The sequence below is a fragment of the Sciurus vulgaris genome (genome assembly GCF_902686455.1).
Source record: "Sciurus vulgaris genome assembly, chromosome: 3".
Classification (NCBI taxonomy): Eukaryota; Metazoa; Chordata; class Mammalia; order Rodentia; family Sciuridae; genus Sciurus; species Sciurus vulgaris.
Window position 1 is genome coordinate 124,177,099 of NC_136463.1, and position 20,219 is coordinate 124,197,317.

At 33.4% G+C, this 20,219-nt stretch overlaps 1 protein-coding gene across 7 annotated transcripts in view; it reads left to right on the plus strand.

Annotated features, from left to right (window-relative positions):
* The window catches only part of UBR3 (ubiquitin protein ligase E3 component n-recognin 3), a 210,515-nt gene that overhangs the window by 16,920 nt on the left and 173,376 nt on the right, over positions 1–20,219 (plus strand). For 4 of the 7 annotated variants that reach the window (XM_079135462.1, XM_079135466.1, XM_079135463.1 and 1 more), the window contains exons 2-3: positions 13,629–13,766; positions 19,430–19,588. In XM_079135462.1, coding sequence (XP_078991588.1) covers positions 13,629–13,766; positions 19,430–19,588 — 297 coding nt within the window. Of the gene's footprint in view, positions 1–13,628; positions 13,767–19,429; positions 19,589–20,219 lie in introns of those variants that run through there. The other 3 variants (XM_079135467.1, XM_079135468.1, XM_079135464.1) reach the window with 2 other exon arrangements.

The window sequence follows — 20,219 nt, forward strand, 5'->3', positions numbered from 1 at the left end:
TGATTTTACTTCTTGTACTTTTGGAGTCTTGTCCAGAATTCAGTTCCTAAGCCAACATGATGGAGATTTGGGCCTGCTTTTCTTCTAGTAGGCTTAGGGTCTCTGGGCTAATGCCTAGGTCCTTGATCCACTTAAAGAGTTGAGTTTTGTACAGGGTGAGAGATAGGTGTCTAATTTCATTTTATTACATATGGATTTCCAGTTTGCCAGCACTATTTGTTGAAGAGGCTATCTTTTCTCCAGTGTGTATTTATAGCACCTTTGTCTAGTATGACATATCTGTGTTCATGTGGGTTTGTCTCTGTGTCTTCCATTCTGTACCATTGGTTTTCATGTCTGCTTTGGTGTCAGTACCATGCCATTTTTGTTACTATAGTCTGTAATATAAAGTCTGGCATTGTGATGCCTCCTGCTTCACTTTCTAGCCGAGGATTATTTTAGCTATTCTGGGCCACTTATTTTTCCAAATGAGTTTCATGATTGCTTTTTCTCTTTCTATAAAGATGTCATTTGAGTTTTAATAGGAATTGCATTAAATCTATATAGCACTTTTGGTAGTATGGCCATTTTGCCTATCCAAGAACATAGAAGATCTTTCCATCTTCTAAGATCTTCAGTTTCTTTGTTTAGTGTTCTGTAGTTTCATCGTAGAGGTCTTTCACCATTTTTGTTAGATTGATTCCCAAGTATATTTATTTTTTGAGGCTATGTGAATGGGGTAGTTTTCCTAATTTCTCTTTCAGGTGGTTCATCACTGATATGTAGGAACGCAATTGACTTATGGGTGTTAATTTCATGTCCTGCTACTTGCTGGATCATTTATGAGTTCGAGTAGTTTTTCTGGTGGAATTTTTGGGTCTTCTAAATATAGAATCATGTTTTCAGCAATATGGATAGATTGAGTTCTTCTTTTCCTGTTCATATCCCTTTAATTTCTTCTTCTAATTGCTCTGGTTAGACTTTCTAGGTCTATGTTGAATAGAAGTGGTGAAAGAGGGCATCACTGTCTTGTTCCAGTTTTTAGAGGGAATGCTTTCAATTTTTCTCCATTTAGAATGATGTTGGCCTTGTGAACCCCTAAATTCTTGATAATTTTCTGTCTACTTGTTTTATTAATCACTGAGAAAGGAGCATTGAAGTCGTCAAGTATAATTGTAGATTTGTCTCTTTTTTCTTTGCAATTGTCAGGTTTTGCTTTTTATATTTTGAAACTTTTTGTTAGGTGCACACTTAGGATTGTTGTGTCTTCTGGGTGAATTCGTTCTTTTATAATTATATAAAGCAATTCTTCATTCCTGGTAAAGATTTATTATTTTGAAGTCTATTTGGTCTGATATTATAGTCATCCATATTTCTTTTGATTATTGTCAGCATTGTCATTTTAGGTCAGGTCCTAGCGTTTTTCTCCTGTGTCCTTAAAAAGCAGCTGGCATAAAAGTTTTCGGAAACAGGCAAATTGCTGTCCCAATTTCAATTGCCTTATGTTTTATAGTATATATCTTTATAACTTATCACAATCTACTTTTTATACTACTTCATGTACAATACAGGAACTTTATTCCATTTTTTCTCTAAACCTTTATTTTACTGTTGTTATACATTTTGCATACATCACAAATTCCTGAATATGATGTTATTTTCATGCAACTTTAAAAAGACATTTAAATAATAAAAATATCTTACCTAGCTAGGTATTTCATCCAGTACTCTTGGTTCCTTTGTATAAGTTTCTATTTTTTTCTAGTATCATTTGTCTTTTGCTTGAAGGACTTCCTTTCTAACATTTCTTGTATGGGTTTGCTAGTGATATATTCTTTTCATTTTCTTGTCTGTCTGAAATGTTTTTATTTTTACTTTAGTTATTGAAGGACAATTTCTCTGGATATAGAATTTTAGGTGTACAGTTTTTTTTTTTTATTAAAGTTGTTATTTCAGTATCATCTTGCTTGTTTTGTATCCAAAGAGAAATTGACTGTTGTGTTTATCTTTGCTTCTCTGTACTTACATGGTGTTTTTTTTTTTTTTCCCCTTGTGCCTGCTTTCAGATTTTCTTTGTCTTTATTTTGAGCAATTTGGTTATAATATGTATTAGTGCAGTTTTTCCATCTTTTTTTGGGGGGTCTGTTGAGCTTCTTGGATTTGTGGGTTTGTAATTTTTACTAAATTCGAGCATTTTTTCTTCATATATTTTTCTATCCTTTTTGAGTTTGGAGGAGGGACTTCAGTTACAAGTATATTAGTCTCCTTGAAACAGCTCACTGATGCTTTTTAAATTTTTTTGTCTTTGTCTTTTGTTAGTTTCTGCTGTTGTATCTTCAAGTTCACTAATCTCTTCTTGTCTTATCCAATCTGTTGTTAATCCTAATCATTGTATTTTTTTCTTTTAAATGTGTCACTCTAGTTTTTAATTCCAAGAACTTCAGTCTTGAACTTTTTCTTTTTTCTTTTTGGTACTGGGGATTAAACCCAGGGGCACTTTGCCACTGAGTTACATCCCCAGATCTTTTTATTTTTTATTTTGAAACAGAGTCTCTATAAGTTACTTAGGGCAACTTGGTCAACTTATCTGTTTTGGTGCCAATATCATGTTGTTTTTGTTGGTATGGCTCTGTAGTATATAATTTAAGGTATCATATTATGATGCCTCCTGCTTCATTTTTCTTACCAAGGATTGCTTTGACTATTCTGGGTCTCTTATTTTTCCAAATGAATTTCATGATTGCTTTTTCTATTTCTATGAAGAATGTCATTGGAATTTTAATAGGAATTGCATTAAATCTGTATAACTATTTAACTTTTGATCTAGGGAATACTGTTTTAATAACTTAATGTTCTGGTTTGCTAATTCTATCATGCATTCTGGGTCAGTTGTAATTGATTGATTATAATTCTTATTTTAGGTTGTATTTCCCTCCTCCTTGATGTTCTATTGGATGCTTGACATTGTGAATTTTACCCTATTGGATGCTTGATATTTTGTCTTCTTATGAGCATTTTTGAACTTTATTTTTGGTGTACAGTTAACTATCTTGGATCATTTTAGGTATTGCTTTTGTTATTTGTTAAGTCTGAAGAAGTGCTCAGTCTGAGGCTTATTATTCTCTACTACTGAGGAAAGACCCTTTGACTTGTCTACCCAGTGTCTCATGAATTAAGAGATTTTCAGTCTGGTTGATGAACAGACAGTCATTCTTTTTATTTTTATTTTACTTTTATTTTTTAACAAATTGAGGCTATTAACTTTTCTTTTAAAAAAATTGTTATTTTTAGATATAATATGACGAGTAGAAGGTGTTTTGACATACTATACATAACTCGAGTATAACTTACTAGGATCCATTCTTGTGGGTTGTGTATTTGAGGTGGAGTTACACTGGTTGTGTATTCATATTGCAAACATAGGAAAGTTATGTCTGATTCATTCTACTGAGAGACACTATTCTTGATTCTGAATTTGAGTGTGTACTGTCTTATGATCCTTTCAGATGTTTTTATTTTTTGCCCTTGGTAGTTTATCACAGTTATAGTGCTGAATAGTACTCTGGGGAATTCTCACCTACTCTGGTGAATTCTATACAGCATTTAAAGGATAATTTCTCTGTGGAATTCGTTTCTTTTTGCTGATCTGTCCTACAAACTTGGTGCATTGATTTCCTAAGCTCCCAATTCTGTCTTCTCAATTTGGGAATTTTTTCTTTGGCACCATTTTGATTCTCCTTTTGTGTTTGGACCTGGGAAACATTTTAAGGGCTCACTTTGTTTGCTTCTAATCTATTAGAGTTTGTTGTTCTTCATTTTTTGATGTCTGGAAAAACATTTTATTCATATGTTTTATCTGGGCTTTTGTGTTTGAGATGAAAGGTAATTCATTGACTACTTCTCTGTGGGTTAAAAAGTACAAGTCCTAAGAGCATGCTATTTTTGATTTTATTTGCATTTTTTTAACATGAATTGAAATTTTATAAAAACAAAAATGTAACAATTTTACAAGTAAAAAGAAAATGGTTTTGAAGATTGCCAGCATCCAGATAAAGGCTTTTGTTTCTGATACATGTTTTGTTTAGTTAGTACAATGTATTTTGGGAGTAAATAAGAATATCATTATAATGTTTTCCCCTTTTAGAATTAAATAATTTTGATTATAATAGATTGAGGAAAAGTGATATTGCGTGTCTTCTCTTGTAGAGAACAAATATAATTTTGAATGAGATGCTTAATTCTTTTACTTATGCACATATTTGTAGTAGATATGATTGTGCTATATTGTCTTTTTTTGTGTTGGGGATTGAATCCAGGCCCTTGTGCTGCCAGCCAGGTAGCATTTTGCCACGGAGCTATACCGCAACCATATGTCCTATATTCTTAGAGATATATTTACCTTGGGAAGTCATCTAAGGGTTCTTCTATGTGCTCCCAGAAAATCTATTATTTTTTTGCTGTTTTTGGGAAGCGCTCTCCCTTTTGGGGAAAGCACCCATACCTGTTGAAAGTCTATCCGCATCTGCTTTTATGTATAGATTTTCCTGAAAATGTGCAATACCTAGTTTGTTAATTTTTTAAATTAGGTACCTTTAGCTTTTATTTTGACAATTGGTTAGTCTTAGTTAGAATTTGCATTGTATGTCCTCTTTCTATACTTTTAGTTTAAATACATCTGTTTGCTTATTATTTAAAAAGTTTTTTTTAAAAATTGTCAATAGATGTTTTATTTTATTTATATGTGGGTGCTGAGTATCGAACCCAGGGCCTCACACATGCCAGGCAAGTGCTGTACCACTGAGCCATAACCTCCAGCCCCTGTTCGCTTATTTTATTTATTTATTTTTTTGTGGTACTGGGGATCGAACTCAGTACCAGTAGAGTACCTGAGTAGTAGCACTCTACCAGCTGAGGCTATCTCCCCAGCCCTGTTCGCTTATTTTTAAAGTGCATTTTATATGGAGAGACATTTGGATTTTGCTTTTTGTTGTTTGACAGTCTTTGTCTTCTAATTTTGTAATATTTAGACTATTAACTTTTGTTATGATTCTTGATCATATTATTACATGACTATCTTGTTAATTTCTATTTGTGTTTCCTTTTTACAATCCCCTCCCATATAGGAATTTTAAGTTAGATATTATAGTCCTGGTTTGTTTTTTTTTTTTTTTTTTTTCCCCCACCAGGGATTGTACTCAGTCAGGGGCAGTTAATGTCTTGAGCCACATCCTCAGCCCTTTTTGTATTTTATTTAGAGATAGGGTCTCACTGAGTTTCTTAGTGCTTTGGCTAGTTGCTGAGGCTGGCTTTGAACTTGTGATCCTCCTGCCTCAGCCTCCTTGAGCTGGCTGGATACAGGTGTGCACCACCATGCGGGGCCATTTCTGGAAATATTGATATGTATTTTGTATCACTTAATTCCAATCTAAAAGGAGTTCAAGCTAATACAGTTATAAATCTGAAGGTAAGAAAAAAATTTAGGGCTTTATTAAAGAGCCCAGAAAGCATTAAGGGATTATGCATTACGAGTTGGAAGAGGGTTGGGGTTGTGGCTCAGTGGTACGAGAGCTTGCCTAGTATGTGTGAGGCACCTGGGGTTTGATTTTCAGCACCACATATAAATAAATGAATAAAAATTTAAGGTGTAGGCTGGGGGAGATAGCTCAGTTGGTAGAGTGCTTGCCTCACAAGCACAAGGCCCTGGTTCAATCCCCAGCACTGCAAAAAAAAAAAAAAAAAAAAAAAAAAAAAAAATTTAAGGTTTATCAACATTTAAAAAAAATGAGTTGGAAGAGGTTTAGAGAGGTTCATCATTAATATTGGATTAAAATGCTATGTATAATAGATACTAAAACTAAGACCATTTCACTTTCTTTTGTGGTGCTGAGGTATCAAACTCACCTCTTCAGTCATGCTAGGAACTGCTCTACCTCTGAGTTACAACCCCAACCCTTCACTTTTTCTTTTTTGTATTATTTTTAGGGAAAATAACCCTTTGGAATTATGAGTTGCAAACACTATGTTTTTTTGGGGGGGGGTCCTGGGGATTGAACTCAGGGGCACTTAACCACTGAGCCACATCCCCAGCCCATTTTTATTTTTATTTTAGACAGGATCTCCCCAGGTTGCTTATGGCTTTGCAGAGTTGGCTTTGATCCCCCTGTTGGGATTACAGGCGTGTACCACTTTGCACCTGTCTGCAAATACTTTACTATTGTTTCTCATTTATTCCATGTAGATAATTTTATTCTAAAATTTATGCTTATTAATCCTTTTCTGCTATGAGTTTTAGGTTTTATTATACTCAGATTATCCCTCTACATGATTATTAATAAATCCCCCAGTATCTAGCACTGTAATTTTACATTTACCTTTTTAATATATATTAGAAATTTATCTATTATCATGGTTTAAGTTGTGAGGAAATTTCTTATCCATGGCCTAGCTTCACTGGTTTCTACAGTTATCGCAATGTCCCTTTTTTGGAATAAACTAGATTGGATTTCTGCCTTTAGCATAAATTAAATTCCATGTGTATTTGGTTCTATTTCTGGACCCTTTTAGTTTGTCCCTTAATCTGTTTTTTTTCATGTGCCAGTGCCACATTGTTTTCTGTTTACTTCGAGCATTCAATTTATTTTTACTATATGATAGTTTTTTAATTTTATTTTTCAGACTACATTTGATTAGTTGTACACAATGGGGTACAACTTTTCATTTCTATGGTTGTACATGATAGTTTGGTAAAATAATATACCTTTTAAAAAATCTTTATTTTATGTGGTGCTGAGTATCGAACCCAGTGCCTCACATGCACGAGGTGAGCACTCTACCACTGAGCTACAACCCCAGGCCTCATAATAGTTTTAATTCATTTACAACATCTGTATTGTTACTTTCAGTTTTTATCTTATATGTACTCTTTAACTGAATTTAGAACTTTTAGTTTTCATAATATTTTGCTCTATTAGTACTCTAGGGCCTAACAAATAGTATTTAAACCCGTGTAGATGAAATTTAAAGATTTTCCTTTTAGTTTTTAGCATTCATGTAATGTAACATGAATGAATTTGTACTCTCAAGTTCCATGTAGTAGAGATGTAATAATGTATGTCTTGAGAAATGGCTGAAGAATACTATAGGTTCCCCTTTCTCTGTTTTTATTGTTTTTTTAATTTTTAAAAAAATTTTTTTTAATTTTTAGGTATTGGGGATGAGCCTAGGGATGCTAACTACTGAGGCCACATCCCTAGCTCTTTTTTGTTTTTTTATTTTGGAGACAGGGTCTCACTAGGTTGCCTCCAACCTTGCTAAGTTGCTGAGGCTAGCTTTTTTTTTTTTTTTTAATGTTTTAAAAATTGTCGATGGACCTTTCATTTATATATATATATATATATATGGTGCTAAGAATTGAACCCAGTGCCTTGCACATGCTAGGCAGGTGCTATACCACTGAACTAGAACCCTAGTCTACTGGGGCTGGTTTTGAACCTGCAATCAATCCTGCTTCAGCCTGCTGAGCTGCTGGGATTACAGGCGTGGTGCCACCATGCTTGCCTTTCCTTTCTGTGTTCTTTTGGGATCTTTATTTATTTATCGTCATGTTCTCTCTGCCCTCTAGAAGAATAAGGTTCCTAAAGGGTAAATATGTGATTTATTTCCATTTAAAAATGTTTTAATGTTAAGAAAAGCTACTTCACTCTTCATTACTTTTTTCCTCTTAATATGATAGACCAACCCTACCTGCCAAACCTGCCTAATTTCCTTCCTTTCTTCCTTCTTTTCTCTTTCTTTCCCTCCCTCCTTTTTTCTTTCTTTCTTTCATTTGCTGAGGATCAAACCAAGGGACACTCTATTACTGAGCTACATCTCTGCCCTTTTTATTTTTAAATTTGAGGTGGGCCTCCAACTTGTGATCCCTTCTGAGTATCTGGGTTTATAGGCAAGTACTACCATTCCTTGTACTTTCTTTACTCCCTTTTTAAAAAAAAAATTGCTTGCTCTTTTTAGTTATACCTGATAGAATGTGTTTTGAAATATTATACATACATGGAGTATATCTTTACTCTTGTTTTACAGAAGTTTCTTATTCTTATTTTTCATGTGAACTTTAGAATCTATTTAATCTCTTATTTGTATGTTTACTGGGATAATATTAAATATACAGATTAGATTAGGTAGATACCATTCAATATGTATTTATAGTATCCCTTTTGTTGTCTCCAGAAATCTTTTAACAATTTTATAAGGTATATCATTTAATGTTTCTGAGATTTTTTCCATCTGTAAAACGAAGGACACAGATTATATCATCAAGGACTTTTAATCTGGAGTATATGAATATCTAGGGATCTCTAAATTTACATGCAAAATAATGTATATATGTGTAATTTGTGCTAAGTAGGGAGTGGGATGTATATGCCAAAGGCTAATTTGTTAGGGGAGTAGTTTATTTTAGGTGCTTCTCTAATTCTTGAAATATGTGGTTATTTTAGTTGACCTCTCCTTGCCTTTCTATCCCCAAACAAGTCTCAGTAATTTGTAATGGACCACCAGAACCTCCTCTGCCCCATGTTTCATTTTACCTCTGCTGCTCTTAGAGTCCAGGATGTTTAAACTTGATACTAGTGAATTCAGAAGGAGGGTTTCTGGAGGGCAGGTCATGTTCTATTTCTTGATCTTGAATCAGAGGTTACATGGGCATGTTCATTTCCTGATACTTCATTGAGTTACACACTTAACTTTGGAAGATTTCTATCAATTATACTTAAGTGAAAATTTTTGAAAAGATAATTCAAATAAAATTTTGAGAGGTCATTTTATCCACTATTTTTTTCATTTCATTTGATGATCTGTAACATCTTACCCTACTAAGGAATATTTAACCTTTTTTATAAAAAAATTTTTTAGATGTTGGTAGACCTTTATTTTATTCATTTATTTATATGTGGTGCTGAGAATCAAACCCATGCTAGGAAAGTGCTCTACCATTGAGCCACAACCCCAGCCCCATATTTAATCTTCTTTACAAAAATAATTTATTTCTCTTTTTGTGTCTTGAGCCCACAAACACCAGTATTATGTAAACTAGCAAAGCAGAATTTTTGTTTCAGATACAACTACAGCTCAAGTTTAGCAATGTCCTTTTGGGAGTTGGTATTCCACATAGAGAATTAAGAAAAGTGGCTTTTGCCCAGGGCCTCCTACACAGTAGGCACTCTATAAATGTGGAGGGCAAAGAGGGGATCTGAGTTACCTGCCAAAGGTCACATGGACAATTCAGGACTGAAACCCAACTCAGTTTCAGGTGGGTCTATTATTTACAGATTTATTTTAGTTATTCAAGAAATATTTATGAACATCTGCTTTAGGACATCTGTTGTGTTCCTCCTGGGTTCCAAGGCCCAAGACAATAAATCAATATTTAACCTTTTTAATCTTGCAAAACTGTTAAGTGTCCTTGAAAAAAGTATTTGTGATCTCTGAACTGCTAATGTTACCACACCACTTCCAGCCACATTGTTAATTGGAAATCATACTGGTTGTGTGGATAGACCTCTTCTTGTTCTTTGGAGAGATCTGCAATACCTATTCATGCACTGTTTCCTTTGTCAGGCTTATATGCCCTTAAAATAATTTCTGATGTTTTACTGTTAGATTAATTTTTTGTTTCATCAAGCCTTTATTATCACCTGCCATGAAGGATGCTTTAGTGTCCACATTGTGCTCAAAAACCAGTTTTGTTTGGCAATCTTGTGGTATGTTATATCCATGTTGGACAATCCTACTGAGTTAACTTTCCTTTACTGTAACAAATACTTGAGATATCAGCTTATAAAGTGAAAAAATTGATTTAGGCTCATAGTTTTGGAGTTTTCAGTGCATGATTGGTTGATTGTTGCTTTGGGACCTGTGGTGAGGTAAGGACATCATGGCTGTAGTATGTGGCAAAAAACAATTCACTTCATAGCTGGGATGTGAAAGAGAGAAAGAGGAAGGGGCTGGGGTCCCAATATCCTTTTCAAGGGCACAACCCCAGTAACTGGAATACTTTCCACAAAGACTTTTTCTCTTAAAGGTTCTATCACCTCCCAGTAATGTCATGGGCTGAGGACCAAGCCTTTAACACACGGGCCTTTGGGGACACTTATTCAGACGATAGTACCTACTTTTCTTAAATTAGTTCTCAGAGCTTTGTTCTTTATTCTTTTGGCTATTATTTTTTTCAGTTTGCAGCCTTTTGATACATTGCTGGAAACCTCATTCCTAAATTACTTAGACTATTCTTGCTGTTCCTTAAACTTATTTCCAGGTTGAAACTTACTCCTCAATGCTACTTAACATTGTTCAAATTATTTTTTATTCTTTACCCAGTAGCCCTTTTGAGTTGACATCTTTCCTGTGCAGAAAATGTTCAAGTGAGCATTCTGTGCTTTCTCATCTTTTCTGTTTTCCTGTTTTTCAACTGTAATGTCTTTCATTACATTCTTCAGTTTTTTATATGTTTTTAGTGGTTGATGGACCTTTATTTTTTATTCATTAATTTATATGTGGTGCTTAGAATTGAACCCAGTGCCTCACACGTGCTACGCAAGCACTTTACCACTGAGCCACAACCCCAGCCCCCATTCTCAGTTTTTTGTGCCTAGTGTATTTCCCCATTCTTCTATTCTGACTTTCCTTCCTTGCATTTTCTGTTTTTTACATTTATGCTTATAAGGCTCTTTAAATTGTCTAAATTATCTTAGATCACCACTGGCTCACTAATTTGTTTCACAGTTCAAGTTTTACTTTATCTTTGAGGACTTTTATAGAAATGGTAGCATTTAAAAAGTTCTCTTGTTTTTATTTAGATATTGTGTGTTCCAGGTAGAAGAAATTCTTAAATTCTCTTTACATCAAGGTTTGGACCTTCAGGTATAATGTTTTCTAAACTTTTTTTGTGATATGGTGGATATAGAAAATGATATTTGGATGGAACACTGGGACAGCCGTGGAGGCTGCTTAGATCTTGCTTCTTTTATCCGGCTTGAAGACTGAGGAAGTCTGTATCTACTGACGTAACAATTAGAAGCTCCACCTTAAGGGTTGATAGACTTCAGTGGAGTGTAAAGATTCTGAATATTGTATTTTGCGTGTATGTATATTTTTTTTCTTAAGAAGAAATTATAACCTCCTTTTGATTTTTTCTTTCTTTTTTTCTTTTTTCTTTTTTGGTACTAGGAATTAAACCCAGGGCCTTGAACTTGTTGGGCAAATGCTCTTCCACTGAGCCCTAACGCCAGCCCCTTCATTAGATTCTTAAAGTGTCTGTGAACAAAAAAAAGGTTAAGAATTTATGCTTTGAGCTATGGAACTGAAGCCCCATGTATAGGACCACTTGTTTGTTTTGGTTTAAATTTTTCCTTTTTAATTAAAAAATTATATGTGTGCTTTGTTATATAAAACTCAAACATTACTGGTAGAATTAATGTAAAAGTAAACCACATCTCAGTTAATTTACACCAAATTCTCACACATTTTCAAAATATTTTTCTTTTTACATTCATTAACATTTTTCTTTGGCCTTCTTTCTCTAAAATTTTCTTTATAAAAGATATTATAATATATATACTATTATACAACTGTTTTCTCAATTTATTTTGGCCACTTCAGTGCTTGTTGATCTACCTGGTTCTTTTTTACAAGTGCAAAGTATTTATGGCTCTACCATTTTTTGGTTAATTTTTCTCTTATCAATGAACTCAGGAGTTGTTTCTGATTTTTTACATTGCAGACTAGTGTAATGACTATCTTTTGTAAATATGTTTTTCCAAATTTAGAAATATTTCTCTATAATAAATTTCTAGAAATAGAAATACATGGCTAGTGTTATGAATATTTAAAAATTTAGCCAGGCACGGTGGCGTATACCTATAATACCAGCAACTTGGGAAGCTGAGGCAGGAGGAACACAAGTTCAAGGTCAGCCTCTGCAACTTAGCAACTCCCCAAGCAACTTAGTGAGACCCCGTATTAAAATAAAAAGGGCTGGGTATGTAGTGTAACTCAGTGGTAAAGTGCCTCTGGTTTCAATCCCCCGTACTGCACCCAACTCCAAAAAAATTTTTTTTAATAGACATTGTCAAAGTAGTACTAAAAGAATGACCTGTTTCCTTTCATATGTGTATGATAACAAAAATTTCTGAAGATATTTTCAAGTCAAGAATTAGTAAGATAAATCTTTTTTAACCTGCAAGATGAAAAAAATTCTTATGCTGTGAAAGATTTTAAATAGACATGACATTGAACCTTTACATATCCATCACCCGACTCAACATTTATCTAAATTTTTGCTTCAACTGCCCTCTTTTCCTTCCTCTTGCCTCCCTCCCTTCTTCTTCCTCCTCCTCCTCCCCATCTTCATCCTTTTGCTGGAACATGTGAGGCAGTGGGCTTGATCCTCAGCAACACATAAAAATAAATAAATAGAATAAAGGTGTTGTGTCCATCTGCAATTAATATATTTTAAAAATTCATTATTAATCATTTTTCCAGTGTTGCTATTATTTTGACACATATCCTCCTTAACTTTATAATTAGATTATGATTAATTTAAACCTAATGTCATTACGTTTGAGGAACTGCCTTTTTTTCTCTTTTTCTCCTTATTTTTAAAATACAATCAGGTTTTCCTTCAGGTGTAGGGTAGTTTCATGAAAATTGAAGGGAGATCAGCAGAGTAAAGAAAAGGGTCTAGGGTGGGGAAGGAAAGAGGGAAGGGAAAGGAGAAAAATGGGAATGATGCTGGCCAAATTATGTTGTTTTGAGAAAAAAAATCAAACCAATACAAAACAAAATCAGTTTTTCTATGTAGGAGTGTAGTTTTTCTCTATTCAGATCTTCAGTGTTTTTTAGCTGGGATACGTTGTGTACACTTCCTATTAAAGGTATTTCTAGGCATTTTACATATTTAATGTTGCAATTTTGTATATAGTAACAAAGTAACATTTTAATTATTTGGATTGTGATATAGAATAGTTTACATCATTTTTCTCAAGTGTACCAGTTGTACTTTAAAATGACTATGAACAAGATTAGAAGGAAGGCATACACTTAAATGTTTGTCTAAACTTTAAACAAATATTTATATCATTTATCTATTAAGGCAGTAAGTTAGAAGTAGTTGATATATGAATGGAAACTGTAAATTCTTTGGAATGATCAATTCATTTTAATGGTTTATAAAGGAAAGCAACAGTAATTGGAAGTAACACACTGCAGTTCAAACATAAATCCCGTAATGAGATTTTCTTTTTGTATTCTAATTGGAACTTAACTAATTGGTTTTGTCTTAGGAAAAATATTCCTGAATGCCATTTTTTTTTTTAAAGACCAACTAAAACTGTATTCTTTTGGGACCAGTGGTGAGACTTAGTGGTAGAGAGCTTGCTTACCATGCATGAGACTCTGGGTTTTGATCTCTAGCACTGCAAAAAGAAAAGGAACAACTTATATTCTTTTAACTTGGTGCTTTAAAAATCATAAAGAAGATTATATTGACTTTGATATTGGTCTGTATTTGTTTATGAATGGTGGGAGTGGAAGTAATATATTGTTGGCCAGTTGGGTATCACTATTAATTTTTTTCTTTTTTTTTTCATTACAGGTTTGCAAAAGGCATCAGATTAAATCAAGTTCAAATATTCCCTGTGTTCCCAAAGACTTACTGATGATGTCTGAATTTGTTCTTCCAAGATTTATTTTTTGTCTTATTCAGTACTTAAGAGAAGGCTATAATGAACCAGGTATGTTTCAAACTATTCCTTGCTAGTACTCTTTTTAAGTTCCTAGTTCACAAAGTTTTACATTAATAATGAGGTGAATTTTTTAGACATCATTTATTTTTTGTTTACCATTTTAAAAGAGATGACTACAGAGACTGAATAAAAACACTAGAATAAATGATATTGCTATAGATACCTTGTAGTAGTCATGGTTCGGTGTCAAGATATTTTTGATCAAACTTATTTGACCTTTTGCAAATGAAGTAGTAATCCATTTTATGGGATTAAATTCACTTTATTTGTAATCATTATGATAGAGCAGAATTAAGAAGTCCTGGAAATGTTTGAATTTAATTTATATTTTTAGAAGATAAAAACATCATTATACTTTATTTTTTTCTTTCTGGTAGAAGTCTATATATATTTTTTTATTCCCCTTCATATATTTTATATAATAATTTATAAAAAGTTCAAATTGCTTACTTCCATAATACTTGTAAAATGTGTAGGTCTGTGCATCATGTTAGTATTAAGAAGAGAAACATTCAAATTATGGGAGGAGGGGAGGTGTGGAGGTAGGAAAGATAGTGGGATGAGACAGACATCATTACCCTGTGTACATGTATGATTACACAAATGTTGTGAATCTACATCGTGTACAACTATAGAAACAAAAAGTTGTACCCCATTTGTGTACAGTGAATCAAAATGCAGTCTGTAAAAATAAAAAAATTAAAAAATTAAAAAAAACAACCAAATTATGGGTATTCTTTTAAGATTTAGTCACAATATTTAAAAATTTTTTTTTTAGTTGTTGTTGGATCTTTATTTTGTTTATATGCTATGCTGAGAATTGAGCCCAATATTTAAAAAAAAAATTATTTTAGTTGCTGATGGGTCTTTATTTTGTTTATATGCTATGCTGAGAATTGAGCCCAGTGCCTCACACATGATAGACAAACTCTTTATTACTGAGCTACAGTCCCAGCCTGCCACAATCTTGATTAATATATTTTAGTTAAATATTTAGATTTTGGTATCTATGAAAGTTCTTAGTCTGATGTGAGTTAGAGATCATCAGTGATGTAAAATGAATTTGTTAACTTTTAATTGTCTTATTCAATTTTTTAAAGTTAACTTTAATTTTTAAATTTTATTTGCCATGTTCAGATCCAGGGCTGAGCCATACCCCATCCCTTTTAATTTTATTCTGAGGATCAGACCCAGGGCTGAGCCATACACCAGCCCTTTTAATTTATTTTGAGGCAGGGTCACTAAGTTGACCAGGCTGACCTTGAACTTGTTATCCTGCCTCAACCTGTTGAGTCACTGGGATTATAGGCATGTGCCACCATGTCTGGCTTATTTTTCATGGTCCTGGGAATTGAATCAGGAATTTGTCCTTGCTACCTCTGATCTATATTCCAGCCTTTTATGCTGTCTTTTACCCTTCTAATGATATTTGCATTTTTGTCCTAATGACTGTATTTTGCATTATTTTTATATTATTCAATACCATAAATAATCTTAAACGATTGTATTTATTTGATCTTTGTTTAGTCTTGGTCATCTGTCTATCCATCATATTTCTTTAGGTGATTCTATCTAGTCATCCAGCTTTATTTTTTGAGACATTGTTTTACTATTTTGCCCACTAGACTTAAAGTCATAATTCTTCTTCATTCTCTTGAGGAGCAGGGATTATAGTTGTGCACCACCATGCTTGGTTCTATAAATAATCTTATATTCAGTTTGAAACTGTTGTACACATTTTTATCTCTTTTCTATCCTCATCCTTAAAGTTGAAAGAATATTATATGTAACATCTTCATTTTTCCTAAAACTATCTTGTTATCTTTATTATAAGTAAAGCATTATATTTTCTTATTTGTACATTTATAAGCAAAAATATACAATAATTGTTAAGTACTTCCACTCCTCTCAGAATACATATCTTAAAATACAGAAAAATATTATTTTGATTTAGTCCCAAACTGCTGTTTCTTTGGAGTGAAAGAACCAGGTATCTGCTGGGTTATTGAGATGGCTCTTATTTTTTATTTTTTTGATACTGGAAATTGAACCCAGGGGTATGCTACCATTGAACTACATTCCCAGTTTTTTAAATTTTGAGACAGGTTCTCACTAGTTGCTTGCTTATTTCTCATAAACTAGTTAACAGATTTTTTCTTGAATTTATCTTTTGTATTACAAGGGTTCTATTTTGAAATGTAATAGGTTCAAGTAATTTATTATTAGAAACCTTAAAATTTACCACTACTTTAATCAATGAATATGTCACATAAAAGTATAATTATATTAATTTTTTCCTTTGGTGATATTTAGCAGTTAAAAATGTAGATGACTTAAGTATTTAGCTGTGAGAATCATCTCTTACCATTATTTGAAAACACAAATAGGTAGAAGCATTTTTTGTATAAAGATGAATTTCAAAATACAGGTTCATGAAATTTTCCTTTCTATTACCTTTTCGTACTCATCATCAATTTCTTTTTTTTCTTTGCATTTTTATTTCTACAGACTGCATTTTGATTCATTGTACACAAATGGGGTACAACTTTTCATTTCTGTGGCTGTATGCAATGTAGATTCACACCATTCATGTAATCATACATACACATAGGGTAATACTGTCTTAGTCTACTATCTTTCCTTCCCCACAACCTCCTGCCCCATTTTCCTCTATACCATCCAAAGTTCCTTCATATCGCCTGCCTGCCTCCATGCCCCCTCATTATGTCTCTTCATCCACTTATCAGAGAAAACATTTGGCCTTTGGTATTTTGTACTTGTCCTATTTCACTTAGCATGATATTCTCCGGCTCCATCCGTTTACCTGCAAATGCCATAATTTTATTCTTCTTTATGGTTGAATAATATTCCATTGTGTATACATATCTATTCATCATTTGAAGAGCATCTTGGTTGGTTCCACAATCTAGCTATTGTGAATTGAGCAGCTATGAACAGTGATGTGACTGCATCACTGTAGTATGCTGATTTTAAGTCCTTTGGGTATAAACCAAGGAGTGGGATAGCTGGGTCAAATGGTAAGTCCATTCCAAGTTTTTTGAGGAATCTCCATACTACTTTCCAGAGTGGCTGCACCGATTTGCAACTCCACCAGCAATGTATGAGTGTGCCTTTTCCCCCATATCCACACTAACACTTACTATTGCTTGTGTTCTTGATAATAGCCATTAATTGGAGTTAGATGAAATCTTAGGGTGGTTTTAATTTACATTTTTAATTACTAGAGATGATGAGCACTTTTTCATATTTTTTTTGTCACCTGTATATCTTCTGTGAAGTGTCTGCCCATTTTCTTAGCCCATTTATTGATTGGGTTCTTTGTATTTTGGGTGTAAAGTTTTTTAAGTTCTTTATAAACTCTGGAGATGAGTGCTCTGTCTGAAGTGTGTGTGGAAAAGATTTTCTCCCACTCTGTAGGCTCTCTTTTCACATTATTGATTGTTTCCTTTGCTGAGAAAAAAAACTTTTTAGTTTGAATCTATCCCATTTATTGATTTTTGCTTTTATTTCTTGTGCTATGGGGGTCTTGTTGAGGAAATCTGGTCCTAAGCCAACATGATGGAGATTCGGGCCTACTTTTTCTTCTGTTTGGTGAAGCGTCTCAGGTCTAATTCCTAGATCTTTAATCCATTTTGAGTTGAGTTTTGTACAGGGTGAGAGATAGGGGTTTAATTTCATTTTACTGCATGTGGATTTCCAGTTTTTCCAGCACTATTTGTTGAAGAGGCTATCTTTTCTCCATTGTATGTTTTTAGCATCTTTGTCTAGTATGAGAAAATGTACTTATGTGGGTGTATCTCTGTGTCTTCTATCCTGAGCCTTTGGTCTACCTGTCTATTTTGGTGCCAATACCATGCCATTTTTGTTACTATTGCTCTATAATAGAGTTTAAGTTCTGGTATAGTGATACCTCCTGCATCACTCTTCCTGCCCAGGATTGCTTTGGCTATTCTGGGCCTCAGCCTCAATTTCTGTGCAACAAACAAACAAACAAACAAAACCCAAGCCCCAAAAACTCAGAAAAAATGAAAAGCAAAACAACTCCATTATTTTATATAGAGATCACTGTAAATTAATCTAACATAATGGAAGTTAAAGGATCTTGTGGTTTCATAGTTGCTTTGAGTTCTTTCTCATTTCACCCTATAATTCTTTGACCATTGTTATAGCTTGTGTCAGAACCTTTAGAAACCAAATGTAAATATTAATTACACATGTTACTATATGAATCATTGGGAAGAGTATACCAATGAATAGTATACAGCATTAGCTTTCCACTAAGTGAAATTAATGTCACTTTTCCTGGGTGCACCAGTGCTCCCTTAGCTTTCTTCTATGTATTCTTCTTTTAATAATTATGGTTCAGCTCTAAAGATTTCTGTTCACTTCTTCCTTTTAGACCTCAGCTTCTTCAAAACATCTTTTTCTTTTCATATTTAATATTTTGTGTCATTACTGTTCAAGATTTTTATCTCTCCCTTCAGCTGTACTAGGTATTTTACCTGCTGTGTGTGTGCGTATATGTGTACTTTTTTTTTGTGCTACTGGGTATTAAACACAGGGTTGCATTACCACTAAACAATATCCCCAGTCCTTTTTAGTTTTTCTTTTGAGACAGAGTCTCACTAAGTTGCCAAGGCTGGCCTAGAATTTGTGATTGTTCTGCCTCAGCCTCCCAGGTACCTGGGCTCATATGTCCCTGTGTTTGACTTGCCTGGTATTTTTTAGTTTTTAATAAAATTATTCCCGTTTATAAAAATAGTTTTCTCTCATTTAGATGTTTTGATTTTCAGCTATCAGGAGTCCATATAGAAATATGGTAGAGGATGGGCTATTTACTATATAGCTTTAAATTTAGAGATGACATATTTTTTCAAAGATAATGTTCTACTACTCTCAACATAATTTGAATTCTGTGTTGTTTTATTGAAGTAGAAAAAGTTCTACTTTTTCTTTAATAGTATCTTATTTTGAGATTATCTAATGATTGCATTTATTTATCTGGAAGTATAAGACCCTCACTCTCAGACCACATGGTTCTTAAACACAAATTAACATTTAATGCTTCCTGGATCATCTCTTTGTCTCATCTACTTTTCAAAGAGGACTAAATTCTGAGCAAGTGTACCCTTGACTAGATCTGGGCAGATGTCAGTTTTCTAAACAGACTTCCCATATTGACTTTTTTGATTATAAACTACTGTCATCTAAGTGTCCATAATTTAAAAAGTATTACTCTGAGCAAAATATTTTAAATAAAGTTACTCGTATTATTTATTTATTTATTTATTTTCTTGGGTACTGGAAATTGAACCCAGGGGTACATTATCACTGAGCTACATCCCCAGCCCTTTTTATTTTTTATTTCGAGATAGGGTTTCACTTAGTTGCTGAGGCTCGCCTCGAACTTGTGATTCTTCTGCCTTAGCCTCCTGGGTCTCTGGGATTATAGGTGTAATCCACCTGCCCTATACCATGTTCAGCCTCAAGTTATTCTTGATTTTACATATCTATCTATCTATTTATCTATCTATATATACACATACAAATTTCATATGTGTACATATATATAATTTGCATATGTAATATGCATATATAAAATATATAAATATATAATTTTTTCTTTTTAGCAGCTGATGTACCATCAGAAAAAGACCTTAACAAAGTCCTTCAGCTTTTGGAACCTCAAATTTCCTTTTTAGAAGACCTGACTAAAATGGGAGGAGCAATGAGGTCTGTTCTTACTCAGGTTTTGACAAACCAACAAAACTACAAAGATCTAACTTCTGGTGAGTAAAATGTTAGATATAAGAAATTTGTAATTATGTTACTATAATAAAATTGTACTATAGAACTTTAAAAACAAAATGTAGATTTTTTTTCATAGAATGCTAAAACTTGAAGTTAAAAGATAACTTATTTTATAGATGAGGAAACTAAGCCCCAGAAGAATTAAATGACCTATTTAAGACCTCACAGCTAATTTATTTTGGGAAGCCCCAGTCTCCTAACACTTGATGTAACATTTTTATAATTATACTTTACTCCCTGTCTTCAAACAAGAACAACTTTTGACCTGTGAGGGATTCCTGGAAGTGCTTGGCTGAAGACTGGATTGCATAAATACAGAATGAGACTACCCTAAGCCTTACTAGACTGATTACTTTGGGGTTAAAAGCAGAATAGAAATAATAGAGGTCATGCAGTATTGGGGGGCCATTGAAGTTTCTGTCCAACCAGACTATAGAGACGGTTGCTATTACCCCAGACATTTAGTTGAGTTACTAGCAGGCCAAATGTTGGAGTAAAGTCTGTATTATATAAGGCTTAAGAAGGCCTATAACTCTAACAGGATCTGTAGGGAAGGAAGAGTTTGGAGGTGATTCCTGTGAATCTAGAGGGTCTTCTGTGCACATGAGG